General features: G+C 47.9%; 2 protein-coding genes across 13 annotated transcripts in view; both read left to right on the top strand.

The window, feature by feature from the left end:
• Nucleotides 1-10,666, top strand: part of MSH5 (mutS homolog 5) — a 23,544-nt gene extending 12,878 nt beyond the window's left edge. For 3 of the 6 annotated variants that reach the window (XM_081827900.1, XM_081827896.1, XM_081827895.1), the window contains 13 exons: nucleotides 1,647-1,802; nucleotides 2,093-2,165; nucleotides 2,326-2,435; nucleotides 2,677-2,757; nucleotides 7,547-7,634; nucleotides 7,786-7,975; nucleotides 8,093-8,219; nucleotides 8,634-8,783; nucleotides 9,135-9,209; nucleotides 9,393-9,536; nucleotides 9,722-9,859; nucleotides 10,020-10,093; nucleotides 10,314-10,666. In XM_081827900.1, coding sequence (XP_081684026.1) covers nucleotides 1,647-1,802; nucleotides 2,093-2,165; nucleotides 2,326-2,435; nucleotides 2,677-2,757; nucleotides 7,547-7,634; nucleotides 7,786-7,975; nucleotides 8,093-8,219; nucleotides 8,634-8,783; nucleotides 9,135-9,209; nucleotides 9,393-9,536; nucleotides 9,722-9,859; nucleotides 10,020-10,093; nucleotides 10,314-10,425 — 1,518 coding nt within the window. In that variant the 3' untranslated portion in view covers nucleotides 10,426-10,666. The remainder of the gene's footprint in view (nucleotides 1-1,646; nucleotides 1,803-2,092; nucleotides 2,166-2,325; nucleotides 2,436-2,676; nucleotides 2,758-7,546; nucleotides 7,635-7,785; nucleotides 7,976-8,092; nucleotides 8,220-8,633; nucleotides 8,784-9,134; nucleotides 9,210-9,392; nucleotides 9,537-9,721; nucleotides 9,860-10,019; nucleotides 10,094-10,313) is intronic. The other 3 variants (XM_081827894.1, XM_081827898.1, XM_081827897.1) reach the window with 1 other exon arrangement.
• Nucleotides 10,667-10,927: 261 nt separating this feature from the next.
• On the top strand, nucleotides 10,928-12,776 carry SAPCD1 (suppressor APC domain containing 1). Of its 7 annotated transcripts, none has more exons than XM_031033687.2 (6): nucleotides 10,928-11,166; nucleotides 11,407-11,547; nucleotides 12,042-12,134; nucleotides 12,249-12,338; nucleotides 12,446-12,537; nucleotides 12,627-12,776. In XM_031033687.2, exons 1-6 carry the CDS (start codon nucleotides 11,053-11,055, stop codon nucleotides 12,628-12,630), a joined length of 534 nt encoding a protein of 177 aa, XP_030889547.1. In that variant the 5' UTR covers nucleotides 10,928-11,052; the 3' UTR covers nucleotides 12,631-12,776. The 7 variants fall into 7 exon arrangements, with proteins under 7 accessions (XP_030889547.1, XP_081684028.1, XP_030889546.1 ...); XM_081827902.1 differs by having other exon boundaries at nucleotides 12,446-12,533; XM_031033686.2 differs by having other exon boundaries at nucleotides 12,446-12,485.
• Nucleotides 12,777-12,961: the final 185 nt, after the last annotated feature.

Consider the following 12,961-nt stretch of genomic DNA (forward strand, 5'->3'; position numbering starts at 1 on the left):
ATATCTAGAATTTTTAAAAAGTAAAATACATGACAAATTGGTACTGATACCAGCAATTTAAATTCAGAAGCACAGGGTTCTTACCTTGTATATTCCTATACTATTCTCTTCAACCTTCCTTCTTCTATAGTGGAAATTCTGGTTCTCAGTAACACTAGGAATGATAAGATTAGAATATCACTCATTTTCTTTTCTTACATTACATCCACAACAATCTTAGTATAGCAATACCAGCACTACTACCAATGATATTATTGCTGAAAATAAGATTTTTTCGGGGGAAGAAGGGAAGTTCTTTTTGTCCCTACTAAGGATACAGCCAAATGACTGTGTTTTAGTCACTTGGAATAGTTCCTCTCTGTGTGGTTATGTCACTAACTGAATATACATTTGTGTTCATTTGTTTCATTCTATTTTTGATTTTTAGGAATTGGTTTTTAATTTTTTGTTAAAGATTTTATTTATTTTATTTGTCAGAGAGAGGGAGAGCCCAAGCAGGGGGAGCGGTAGGCGGAGCAGTTAGAACAGGCAGAGGGAGAAGCCGGCTCCCCACTGAGCAGGGATCCCGATGTGGGGCTCAATCCCAGGACCCTGGGATCATGACCTGAGCCAAAGGCAGTCACTTAACCAACTGAGCCACCCAGGCGCCCCTGGTTTTTTAAGATTTAATTTACTTTTATAATTATGTAAAATATTTACGCAGTTCCAAAATGTAACCTCCCAAACAAGGTATAGGCAACTAATTCTGGTTTCTATCTTTTCCCCCTTTCTACCTTTAACATTTTCTTTAAAAAATGTTTAAGATTTATCCTTCTGTTGTTTTTAATTTCTTTTTTAAAAAATAATTTAAGATGTAAAGAAAAGCCACAAAAATTGTACAGGGTGTTCTCATATACCTTTTCACTCAGCTTCCATTAATGTTAACATTTTATAAAAAAATGTTAGCATGTTACATAATCATAGGCCAATTATCTCATAAATATTTTATGAGTTATAATTCAATGCTGTTTATTTTTGCTCACATTTTTCTAGTTTAGATCTTTGAGAGTTCTTTTCAGATTGGCTTTTAATATGCCCATTTGGCCTTCAGATTGGCTTTTCAAATTCAGATAGGCTTTTGATAATGCCCTTCTGACATGGCCCCCAGTCCATTTTTGAACACTTCATAAGTTTCTACCGCTACAAGATGCTCCAGGCTCATCTTATATTTTCCTTGCCCCAGCCCTGGAATCAACCATTTCTCCAAGGAGTCCTGGTTACCTTCTTTGGAAAACAGTATTAGAAACCGGATCTGGACACTAGACGTGGTTATTACTACTGGGGTATCTGTCACTTCTCACCATGGACAGAGCTAAGAAATAAATCCTTGTATGCTAACCTTCCTCAATATGAAATCCTTTCCTCTATTAAAGCACCTACCATTTTATTTTTAAATTTTCTGGGTCTGTTTCTGTCTTTCTCACTAGACCATGAGCTCATCTGGGACAGGGGCCACATTTTAGTTCTTTGTGGCCTCACTGTTGAGTGGAGTGCCTGACACAGAGTTTTACAGATGCCATTTCCTCACTTACTGTTTCTTCTTTGCCTTTGAGATCCTCTTTCTTACTGTGTTTTCTCCCCTGTCCTTCCCTGTCCCCTCGCCTCAGCCCGCCTTCTGTCCATTTCTGCTACAGACTGTGTACAGTGCCCTGGGTCTGAGGGATGCCTGCCGCTCCCTGCCCCAGTCCATCCAGCTCTTTCAGGACATTGCCCAAGAGTTCTCTGACGACCTGCACCATATCGCCAGCCTCATTGGGAAGGTGGTGAGTGGAAGAAAGAGGCAGAGCCCCTGGGGACCTAGGGGAGAGAGGTGGGATTGGAGGATGGAGAAAGACCGGGCTCTGGGGAATGTGGTGTTGAAGATGGGAGACATCAAGGTCAGTTGGGTGACCAAAGAATGGGATGGTGAGAGGAGGTGGCAGAACATCAGAGACATGCTTGGAGGGTTAGAGTCAAAACAGGAAATGAGGGAGAATAGGGGCCCAAGGAGAGGTGAGGAACAGGACTGGGGACGGTTCTGGGTGATGAACAACTAGACTTTTTATCTCCTCAGGTGGACTTTGAGGGCAGTCTTGCTGAAAATCGCTTCACAGTCCTCCCCAACATAGATCCTGACATTGATGAGAGTGAGTGTTGGGTGTGCAGTTGGGCCATTGAGCCCTGAAACACGAGCCCACCCAGTGACGGGGTACCATCATCAGTAGGTGGCCACTACAACCGGGGATAACTGGGGCCAACATGGCAGGAACCTTACTTTTGATACCCACATGTCTTCCACCCTCCTAGAAAAACGAAGGCTGATGGGACTTCCCAGTTTCCTCACTGAGGTCGCCCGGAAGGAGCTAGAGAATCTGGACTCCCGTATTCCTTCATGCAGTGTCATCTACATCCCTTTGGTGAGGGCAGGAGGGTGGGTGTAACCCCCAGAGATCTTTTATGGGAGATATTAAGCTCTTGAAGGACACACTGCTAGATAAGAAAACTCCTGGAGAAGCCTAAAGAATATGAACACCCTGTGGTAGCTTTAAGCCCCTGAGGGAAGCACTGCAGGAATGCAGAACTCTGGTGTCCTCCAGGGAGATAAGGTGCCCAGTACTTGGTACTTTACTCCCTGTTTTATCTCTTTACTCTCCTCAGATTGGCTTCCTTCTCTCTATTCCCCGCCTGCCTTCCATGGCAGAGGCCAGTGACTTTGAGATTGAAGGACTGGACTTCATGGTAAGACCCTTGACCTCTGTAGGGGGTGATAAGAGAAATAAGTCAATAGCTGAGGGAGGGCCTTACCCTATCAGTACTTCCCAATATGGGTTGTCTCTTCTATAGTTCTACTTTGATCCTTACCAGCTCTGAGATAAAAGGGAAAGAAGTCAGGGTGGGAAAGAGATGAAACATCTGTACTCTGAAAACTATAAAACCTTGATGAAAGAAATTGAAGATGACACAAAGAAATGGAAAGGCATTCCATGCTCTGGGTTGGAAGAACAAATATTGTTCAAATGCCTATACTACCCAAAGCAATCTACAGATTTAATGCAATCCCCATCAGAATAACAACAGCATTTTTCACAAATTATCCTAAAATTGGTATGGAACATAAAAGACCCCAAATAGCCAAAGCAATCTTGGAAAAAAAAAAACTGGAGGTATCACAATTCCAGAGTTAAAGTTGTATCACAAAGTTGTAGTAATCAAAACAGTATGATGTTAGCACAAAAATAGACACAGATCAATGGAACAGAACAGAAAGCCCAGAAATAAACTCATGATTATATGGTCAATTAATCTTTTTTTTCAAGATTTTATTTATTGGGGCGCCTGGGTGGCTCAGCCAGTTAAGCATCTGCCTTTGTCTCAGGTCATGATCTCAGGGTCCTAGGATTGAGCCACATGTTGGGCTCCCTGCTCAGTGGGGGGTCTGCTTCTCCCTTGTCCTCTGCCCCTCTCCTCCCTCCCCCACCCTTCCTGGCTCTTGCTCTCTCTCAATCAGATAAATAAATAAAATAAGGCACCTCTGATCAATTAATCTTTGACAAAGCAGGAAAGAATATGCAATGGGGAAAAGGCAGTCTCTTCAACAGATGGTGTTGGGAAAACTGGACGGCAACGTATAATAAGAATGAAACTGGACCATCTTCTTTTTTTTTTTTTTTTTTAAGATTTTATTTATTTATTTGACAGAGAGAGACACAGCGAGAGAGGAAACACAAGCAGGGGGAGTGGGAGAGGGAGAAGCAGGCTTCCCGCGGAGCAGGGAGTCTGATGCGGGGCTCAATCCCAGGACCCTGGGACCATGACCTGAGCCGAAGGCAGACGCTTAACGACTGAGCCACCCAGGCGCCCCTGGACCATCTTCTAACACCATATACAAAAATGAATTCAAAATCAATTAAAGACCTCAATGTGAGGCCTGAAACCATAAAAATCCTAGAAGAGAACACAGGCCGTAATTTCTCTGACACTGGGCACAGCAACATTTTTCTAGGTATGTCTATTGAGGCAAGGAAAACAAAAGCAAAAATAAACTATTGGGACTACATAGGGGCGCCTGGGTGGCTCAGTCTGTTAAGCGTCTGAGTCCTGGTTTTGGCTTAGGTCATGATCTCAGGGCCGTGAGATCAAGCCCTGCGCTGGGCTCCTCGCTTAGCACAGAGTTGGCTCGTTCCTCTCCCTTCCCCTCTGCTCCTCCCCCCACTCATGCTCTCTCTCTAAAATAAATAAATAAATAAATAAATATATATATATATATATAAATAATCTTTAAACTACTGGGACTACATCAAAATAAAAAGCTTCTGCACTGCAAAGGAAACAACCGATAAAAGACAACCTACTGAATGGCAGAAGATATTTGCAAATGACATACCCAATAGAGGTATGCAATATATAAAGAACTTAAGGGCAGTTTGGCATGAGACTCTTGATCTCAGGGTTGTGACTTCGAGCTCCACTTTGGGTGTAGAAATTATTTAAATAAATAAAAAGAAATGTACATAACTCAACACCAAAAAAACAAATAATCTAATTAAAAAATAGGCAGAAGACATGTTCAGACATTTGTCCAAAGAAGACACATCCAGATGGCCAAAAGACACATGAAAAGATGCTCAACATCACTGATCATCAGGGAAATGCAAATCAAGACCACAATGAGGGGCGCCTGGGTAGCTCAGTCGGTTAGGTGTGCCAACTCTTGATTTTGACTCTGATCATGATCTCAGGGTCATGAGATCGAGCCCTGCATTGGGCTCTGCACTCAGCACAGAGTCTGCTTCTCTCCCTCTCCTGCTGCCCCTCCCCCCCTCCCTCTCAAATAAATAAATCTTAAAAAAAAAACAAAAACCACAATGAGATATCACCTCATACCTGTTAGAATGGCTAAAATTAAAAAATCAAAAACTCAAGACACAACAAGTGTTGGTGAGGATGTGGAGAAAAAGGAACCCTCATGCACTGTTGGTGGGGATGCAAACTGGTGCAGCCACTGTATGGAAGTTCTTCAAAAAATTAAAAATAGAACCACCCAATGATCCAGGAATCGCACTACAGAGTATTTACCCAAATATACCCAGAGAATACAAAAACAGTAATTCAAAGGGATACATGCACCTCTATTTTATAGCAGCATTGTCTGCAATAGCCACGCTGTGGAAGCAGCCCAAGTGTCCACTGATAGATGAATGGGTGTGGTATTACATACAGTGGGATATTACTCAGCAATAAAAAAGGACAAAATCTTACCATTTGCAGTGGCATGGAGTATTATGCTAAGTATAATAAGCCAGTCAGAGGAAGACAAGTTCCATATGATTTCACTCGTATGTGGAATTTAAGAAACAAAACAAATGGACAAAGAGAAAAAGAGACAAACCAAAAAACAGACCCATAACTATAGAGAACAAACTGATGGTTACCAGAGGGGAGGTGGGTGGGGGCATGGGTGAAACAGGTGGAGGGGATTAAGAGTCCACTCATTTTGACCAGCACAGAGTAATGTGCAGAATTGTTGAGTAATGTACACCTGAAACTAATATAACACTGTATGCTAATGATACTGGAATTAAAAAAAGAGTTATAGAAATCATCAGCGGAAGGCATAACTAAACTAGTCTTTAAGAATGAATATTTGGCGGTTCTCCACCACCAACATGAAGACCTAGTTGCATTTCTGCAATTCAAGTACAGAATGCCGGGGCCCAGTTTCACATGTGCCGTATCCAGGGGTGGTTAATCGGGGCTCATTCGTCCTCACCCTGCTCCTTTGTTCAAAGGGCTTTGTTCCTTTCAACAAGCCTGTTCAGCTTCAGCACAAGTATCAAAGAAACAACGACTTCAGAGGAGGTAAGAAGGAATACTCCAAAGGATTCACTGAGGAAAATTCAGCCCGTATCCTAGGAAAGAGCCCCACATTGGTAAGAATTTCATGAACAAATCAGACCTTGCCAAAAGGATCCATGGACTTAAAAAAACAAAGATGTTTGAGATTGTTTTTAATTGTTATTTTGTCACTAATTTAAGAATTAAATTGTAAACATTGGATACTCACCAAGGAACACCATGTTCTAAAGGGAGGGCTTTAAGTTTTGAAGGCAGCTGAACCCCAAATACTCTAGTACTTGTGGTGTGGCCTTCCACAAGGCCTCGTCTTAAACTCTTTTCAGCTCTCCATCCGCCAGTATCCAGTAAGGAGAAACAAATGCCATTCCAGCTATTTCTAATGGAAGGAATTTAATACAGGGAATTGGTTGTACAGTTAATGGGAGAACTGAAAGAGAAACTCAAAAGCTGGGACAACGCAGATGTCCATGTCAACAGAAAGCTGCTTCCACCCCCGAGGCTGAAGAGACAACGGGAAGAAGTGGGCCAGCAGAGCCTTAGACCTTGAAACAGTGGGAGCTAGAACCCTAGAGAGGATTCAGCCAAATAGGAGAAACTCCTAAGGCAGAGGGAGAAATGTCCTGGCTTCTCCTCTCATCTGCCCTGCCATGGTGGAAACTTCCTGGAAGCCAGTTGGCCATGTATTCATGCTTCCCTAGTGTTTTTCTCTCTGTGTTCCTGTAAAAATAGAAAATAAATTTTTTATTTTATTTGGAGGGGAGCAAAAAAAAATGAATATTTGGCGGTGGGGGGCACCTGAGTGGCTCAGTCAGTTAAGCGTCCAACTCTTTTTTTTTTTTTTTAAGATTTTATTTATTTATTTGACGGAGAGAGACACAGCGAGAGCAGGAACACAAGCAGCCAGAGTGGGAGAGGGAGAGCAGGCCTCCTGCGGAGCAGGGAGCCCGATGTGGGGCTCGATCCCAGGACCCTGGGATCATGACCTGAACCTAAGGCAGCCGCTTAACGACTGAGCCACCCAGGTGCCCCAAAGCGTCCAACTCTTAGTTTCAGCTCAGGTCATGATCTCAGGGTTGTGAGATCGAGCCCCACCTCGGATTCCATGCTGAGCATGGAACCTGCTTAAGATTCTCTCTCCCTCTCTCTCTCTGCCCCTTCCCCCCAATCCACACTCCCTCTCTCTCTTTAAAAAGAAAAAAAAGAATGAATATTTGAATGATAAACTTATAAAGAAAATAAGGAATTGATTCCCAAAGAGGTCAGAATAGAGGTTACTTTTGAGGAGTTGGAGAGGATTGTGATTAGGATGGCTCTCTGGGGTAGCTGACAAAATTTTAGCTTTTTTTTTTTTTTTTAAGATTTTATTTATTTATTTAAAAGAGACAGAGAGCGAGAGCAGGAACACAAGCAGGGGGAGTGGGAGAGGGAGAAGCAGGCTTCCCACGGAGCAGGGAGCCCGATGCGGGGGTCCATTCCAGGACCCTGGGATCATGACCTGAGCCGAAGGCAGACACTTAACCAACTGAGCCACCCAGGCACCCTCTGCATCTGTTCTATTTTTAAATAAAAGTTTTTTAAAAGAAAAAAAAAAGTCGGCGTGGGGCCAGACGTGGTGTTAGAGAAGATGGGGACCAAGAATGCAAAGCCCACAGCTTTGAGCCCTTGTTCCCAGTTTCTGTCAGAGGAGAAGCTGCACTACCGTAGTGCTCGAACCAAGGAGCTGGATGCATTGCTGGGGGACCTGCACTGTGACATCCGGGGTGAGGAGAAGCAAAAGGCTGGAAGGGTGGGCAGCTTGGGGTGTCTCGGACTCTATCTGCACGCCTGTTTCCAGGTGTCCCCTGGCTTCTTTGTCTCTTCTTCCTTTTCCCATGGAGCTGATGCCCAGCTCCCTCCCTCCCCCACCCCCAGACCAGGAGACCCTGTTGATGTACCAGCTGCAGTGTCAGGTGCTGGCACGGGCCGCTGTCTTGACCCGGGTGTTGGACCTTGCCTCCCGCCTGGACGTCCTGCTGGCTCTTGCCAGTGCTGCCCGGGACTATGGCTACTCAAGGCCCCGTTATGCCCCCCAGCTCATTGGGGTCAGAATCCAGAATGGCAGGTGAGAACAGAAGGGGGTGGAGGCATAGACACAAGGGGCCCAAAGGCCCCATCTTCTGGTGGCTTCATTCGTCTGCATTCAGAGGCCACATGTGAGGTACCTTTCTACCCACTGCAGACATCCTCTGATGGAACTCTGTGCCCGAACCTTCGTGCCCAACTCTGCAGAATGTGGTGGGGACAGAGGGAGGGTCAAAGTCATCACTGGACCCAATTCCTCAGGGAAGAGCATATACCTCAAACAGGTGAGGAGAGTCCCTGCACACCGGGCCTCTGGCATCTTCTTCATTGTCTCCATCTCCCACCTGCCTGCAAACACAGGTCCCTGCAGCTCCTCCCTGGTGTTCTGACCCGACCTGTCATGGAAAGGCCATCGTGCACACATGTTCTCCTCTCTACTTGAGGGAGAGCTGTGCTCTAACGGATCCCTCTGTGGCCTGAAACCCTCTCCCCACCTCTGAACAGGGCCGTGCTGTTCCCAAGTGTGCCTCTGTCCACTCTCCCGCCCTCTTTCCTGATTCTAAAGAGAGCTGAGGGGGCTATCCTCTCCTATTAGACTGTGTCTGCCCACCTTGATCTATAATTCACCCCTCAGCCTTGCCTCACCCCCACCCCGGCCCACACCACCAGGCCCAAGACCTTGTCTCCTCCACGTTTAGGTAGGCTTGATCACATTCATGGCCCTGGTGGGCAGCTTTGTGCCAGCAGAGGAAGCCGAAATTGGGGCTGTGGACGCCATCTTTACCCGAATCCACAGCTGTGACTCCATCTCCCTGGGCCTCTCTACCTTCATGATCGACCTCAACCAGGTCAAAGGGAGCAAAGGGCGGTGGGGCTGGGGGAGGGTGTTAGTGCGGAAGGAACTCTATTCTTGAAAAATGATCAGAACAAGAAAACCATTCCGTCTCCTGCATGCCTTCTGTATTAGGGGCAGGGAGCACCGAGTTCAGACACTGTGAGAATCAATACCATGAACCTTTCCTGAACCTTTGCTTTGCATGAGGCACTGTTGGCAATGAAAGGGTGAACAAAACACGAGTCTTGCCATTAATGAACTTGCAGTCCAGGAGGGTGGACACACACACAAGCAGCTGTGGTCAGTGCGTTGCAGGCCTTGAACACTACTGAAACGCTCCCCTTGTCCACCTGGTGCCCAGCAGATGGCGAAAGCAGTGAACAATGCCACCAAGCAGTCTCTGGTCCTCATTGACGAATTTGGAAAGGGAACCAACACGGTGAGGAGACAAGCTGATGAGAAACTGAGGAGGGGAAAATGGTGGGGAGGCTCAGGAGAGGAATAGAGGGTATGTGGGCAGAAAAGAAACAGAAAAGCACAAGATGGGGACAGCTAGGGCAGGTGGAGAGGTGCACACGGGGGCACCTGTGGTTCAGTACCCTCACCCTTGCCCTGTGCGCAGGTGGACGGGCTCGCACTTCTGGCCGCTGTCCTGAGACACTGGCTGGCACTTGGACCCACGTGCCCTCACATCTTTGTGGCCACCAACTTTCTGAGTCTTGTTCAGCTCCAGCTGCTGCCACAAGGGCCCCTTGTACAATATTTGGTAAGGATACCAATCTAGCCCTCTGGGGCTCCCTAGGAGGAACATTTACCAGAACCCAGAACAGCCTCCTCAGTTAGAACAGAGGCATCCTTCCCGTTTCTAACTCCCCACAGGGATTGGCCAAGGATTTCAGGGCAGGACGCAGAGTGACTCATGACACACTGTCCCCTTCTATCTCTTTTAAGACCATGGAGACCTGTGAGGATGGAGACGACCTAGTCTTCTTCTATCAGGTGTGTGAAGGTATTGCCAAGGCCAGCCATGCCTCCCACACAGCTGCCCGGGCTGGGCTTCCTGACCAACTCCTTACTCGTGGCAAGGAGGTGAGATCCAAAGGTCAGACACCTCCATCAGGGCTCCCTACTGTTGTCCCTACTCCTCTCAGGGGCCTGGGTTTCTGGGTCCATGGGATTTCTGACCCTTATTTCCAGTTCTCTTACCTAACTCCCCCACCCCCACCCCACCCCCACTTCTTGTTGCTAGGTCTCAGACTTGATCCGCAGTGGGAAACCTATCAAGCCTGTCAAGGAGTTGCTAAAGGAGAAGCAAATGGAAAAGTGAGTGTGTGTGGCCCAGTGTCCTGGTTCTTTCCAGCATGTTCTGCAGCTCTTCTTCCCCTTTCAGGGACCCTGACAGCCTCTTTGCCCTTCAAAGACCCATGATTTGTTTCTGAAATCCCTAAATTTTCCTGGGTTCCCTGTGCCACAGCCTCTTCCCTCTGCCTGGGGACTCAGTTTTCCATTCTGCCATAAACCCTGCTGTCCTCTCTCCCCTCAGTTGCCAGACATTAGTAGATAAATTTCTGAAACTGGACCTGGACGATCCCGACTTGGACCTGGACCTTTTCATGAGTCAGGAAGTGCTGCCTGCTGCCACTGCCCTCCTTTGAGAGCCCTTCCTTGGCCCTCCTCCACCTCAACCTGTCTCCTCACCTTCCTCAGACCCAGAACTCTCAGCTTTCCTGGAAATTTTGTTTCATATTAGGAATAAAGTTTACTTCAGAGAAAGTTATTGTTTCTTTAGACCAGCCAATACAAAACAAAAGACTAAGAACGAGATGAAACACCAAGCAGAAGTCCACAGAGGGGCCTGCCCTGCCTCATTAGACACACAGGGACATGGGGTGCCTGGCTGGCGCAGTCGGGAGTGCGCGACTCGTGATCTCGGGGTCGTGGGTTCGAGCTTCACGTTGGGTGTAGAGATCACTAAAAATAAATCAACTTAAACACACACACAGTGACACTGCTGTAGGGAAGACCCTTCGGTCCCACCCAGGGGGACCTCACGAGGACCAGCCCTTTCAACAGACCCTACAAAAGCAGATGAGAAGGAAGACAGAGAAACCCAACAGAGACGGTCTTTCCCCTAAGGAGGAACACCCCAGCCTCAGACAGGCACAGCAGAAAGGGCCCCGGGAGGCTGGAAAAGAAGGTAGGACGCGCACAGGGCAGGAGGGGAGGGGAGGGGCCAGCCCGGGCGCCAGTGGGCGTGGCTCCGCCCTTCTCACCTCGGAGCCATGGGGAGCCAGGGGCCTGGCGGGCCGCCCCGCGGCGGGGCTCCCTACACGGTTCTGCTGCTGCCACTGGGGACAAGCCGCCGGCACCCAGGGGCCCGGAGCTTCTTCCTCTGGGTGAGTATTAGTCCAGCAAGAGGTCCCAGGGAAGCCCACCCCCTGGATCTGCCCCTACATTTCCCCTCAATTTTGAGGACCCATAAGTCTTCTCCCCTGCCTCCCCTGCCCTCCAGGTGCTCAGTGGTCAGGCTGGGCTCACACTCCGTGACCAGTGAACCCAGCCAAGGGTTGAGACGAGGGGCCACGGCCCAGAGCCCTGCTGTGGAGCAAGTCAGCCTCCGCTTCTTGCCTTCCCAGCTGCAGAGGATGCAGGCTCTGGAGAGGGAGCAGGACGCCCTGTGGCAGGGGCTGGAGCTGCTGGAGCGCGGCCAGGCCTGCTTTGAGGGCCGTCTGAGGGAGGCACTGCAACAACAGCAGCACCTAGGGGCTCTTGGTGAGGTACGGGGCTGCCGTGTGGCGTGCGGGAGCAGGGACATGTGGACAGCCTGACACCACCCTGGGAAGGCCAGAGTTAAGGGGCAGGGATCACGAACTGGAAGCAGCATTGTAATGACTGGATGCCAGCAAGCAGTTAGGTTGGTGTTCATTGTTGGGACTGGAGGGGGCCGGTCTGCATTCCATTCAGAGGAACATGGTTTGGATCACCCCATTGAGATGGGGGAGTGGCCTGGACTATTCCAATGGGTCAGGACTAGACAGGGAGGATCCAAAAAGAATAAGGAAGGAAAGGGGTACTGTGCTATTTGAGGGGGATAGAGGAACTGGATTGGTAAAGAGATGGGAGTGGAGAGTATCGGATTTTTCCACCTGCCTTGAGGGCTACTGAGATGAGGAGACCCAGATGGAGAAGAGGTATGGCCTGTGGTGACAGAAAGAGTGGCAGATGGACCTCATGTTTTCACCATGTTGTCAGCCTCCAACTCCTCCTTTAGAATTTTCTAACAGATTTACACTCAGAGCCTCATGGCCCCCAGTTAGCCCAGATTCAAAAGGTGAACGTGTGTTTGCAGAATCTGATTCAGAAGGTGAGTTTATTGTTTTTTGTTTAGATTTTTGGGAAGTGGGGGAAGAGAGGGGACTTGGGATCAACACTGGTTTAACAGAAAAAAGCAAATCCCGCCCATCCCCCCCCTCCCCAGTTCTCCCCACATCCCTTAAATAAGGCTAGTTCCTGTCCTGCCCAGGACTGGAAGGGAAGGCCAAGGAAGCAGAACTTACAGCAGCAACAGGTAAACTGTAGGGGAGTGGGGCGGAGGGCGGAAGCGCTGGGCCTGTGGCTGGGGGGGGGGGGGGGGGAGGAGCACAGATGCCCACACTGTTTCTCTCCTTTCTCCAGGAGTTGTCAAGGCAGCAGAAGGGAGGCATTCAGCCAAAAGGCGAGACCACTCAGCCGGGCTGCCCCAAGATGCAGAGGGGCCCAACCCGTCTGTAAAGCCTCCTCTGGGTTTCCTCATTTGGTGAGGGGGGAGGCTGACTCAGAACCCCCAGTCTCCTCATTCTGCCTCTTGACTTAACAGATAAATGGCTCCAGGTGGTGGGTCAACTGAAGTCCAAACATCTTGGTGTAAAATTTCTTCTCTGCAACTGAAAACTTCCATTTCATCTTCTCGGTGTCTTATGCCCTCACTCTCCCTTATATGATATGCATAAATGATCTTTCTTTGAAATCCCTCTCTAGAGAAGACATGTTTATTGAAACTGTCCTTCAACTTTAAATACAAAAATAAAATAGGCGCTTCTTCAGAATTTCAAATAAGAACAATTCTATAAATAAACCTCACTCCCAACCTTAGTCTCCTCCCCATACATCTTTCCTTCTACCTGAGCTTGGGAAAGCACGAATAAATAGTGG

This window comes from Leptonychotes weddellii, chromosome 8 (assembly GCF_054177405.1).
Source record: "Leptonychotes weddellii isolate Sample4059 chromosome 8, ASM5417740v2, whole genome shotgun sequence".
Taxonomy (NCBI): Eukaryota; Metazoa; Chordata; class Mammalia; order Carnivora; family Phocidae; genus Leptonychotes; species Leptonychotes weddellii.

Coding starts and splice junctions, on each gene's coding strand:
- SAPCD1 (XM_081827902.1), top strand. CDS start 11,053: ATGGGGAGCCAGGGGCCTGGCGGGCCGCCCCGCGGCGGGGCTCCCTAC. Junction 12,135..12,248: donor TGCAGAATCTGATTCAGAAG/GTGAGTTTATTG, acceptor CCCCCTCCCCAG/TTCTCCCCACATCCCTTAAA. Junction 12,339..12,445: donor AGAACTTACAGCAGCAACAG/GTAAACTGTAGG, acceptor TCCTTTCTCCAG/GAGTTGTCAAGGCAGCAGAA.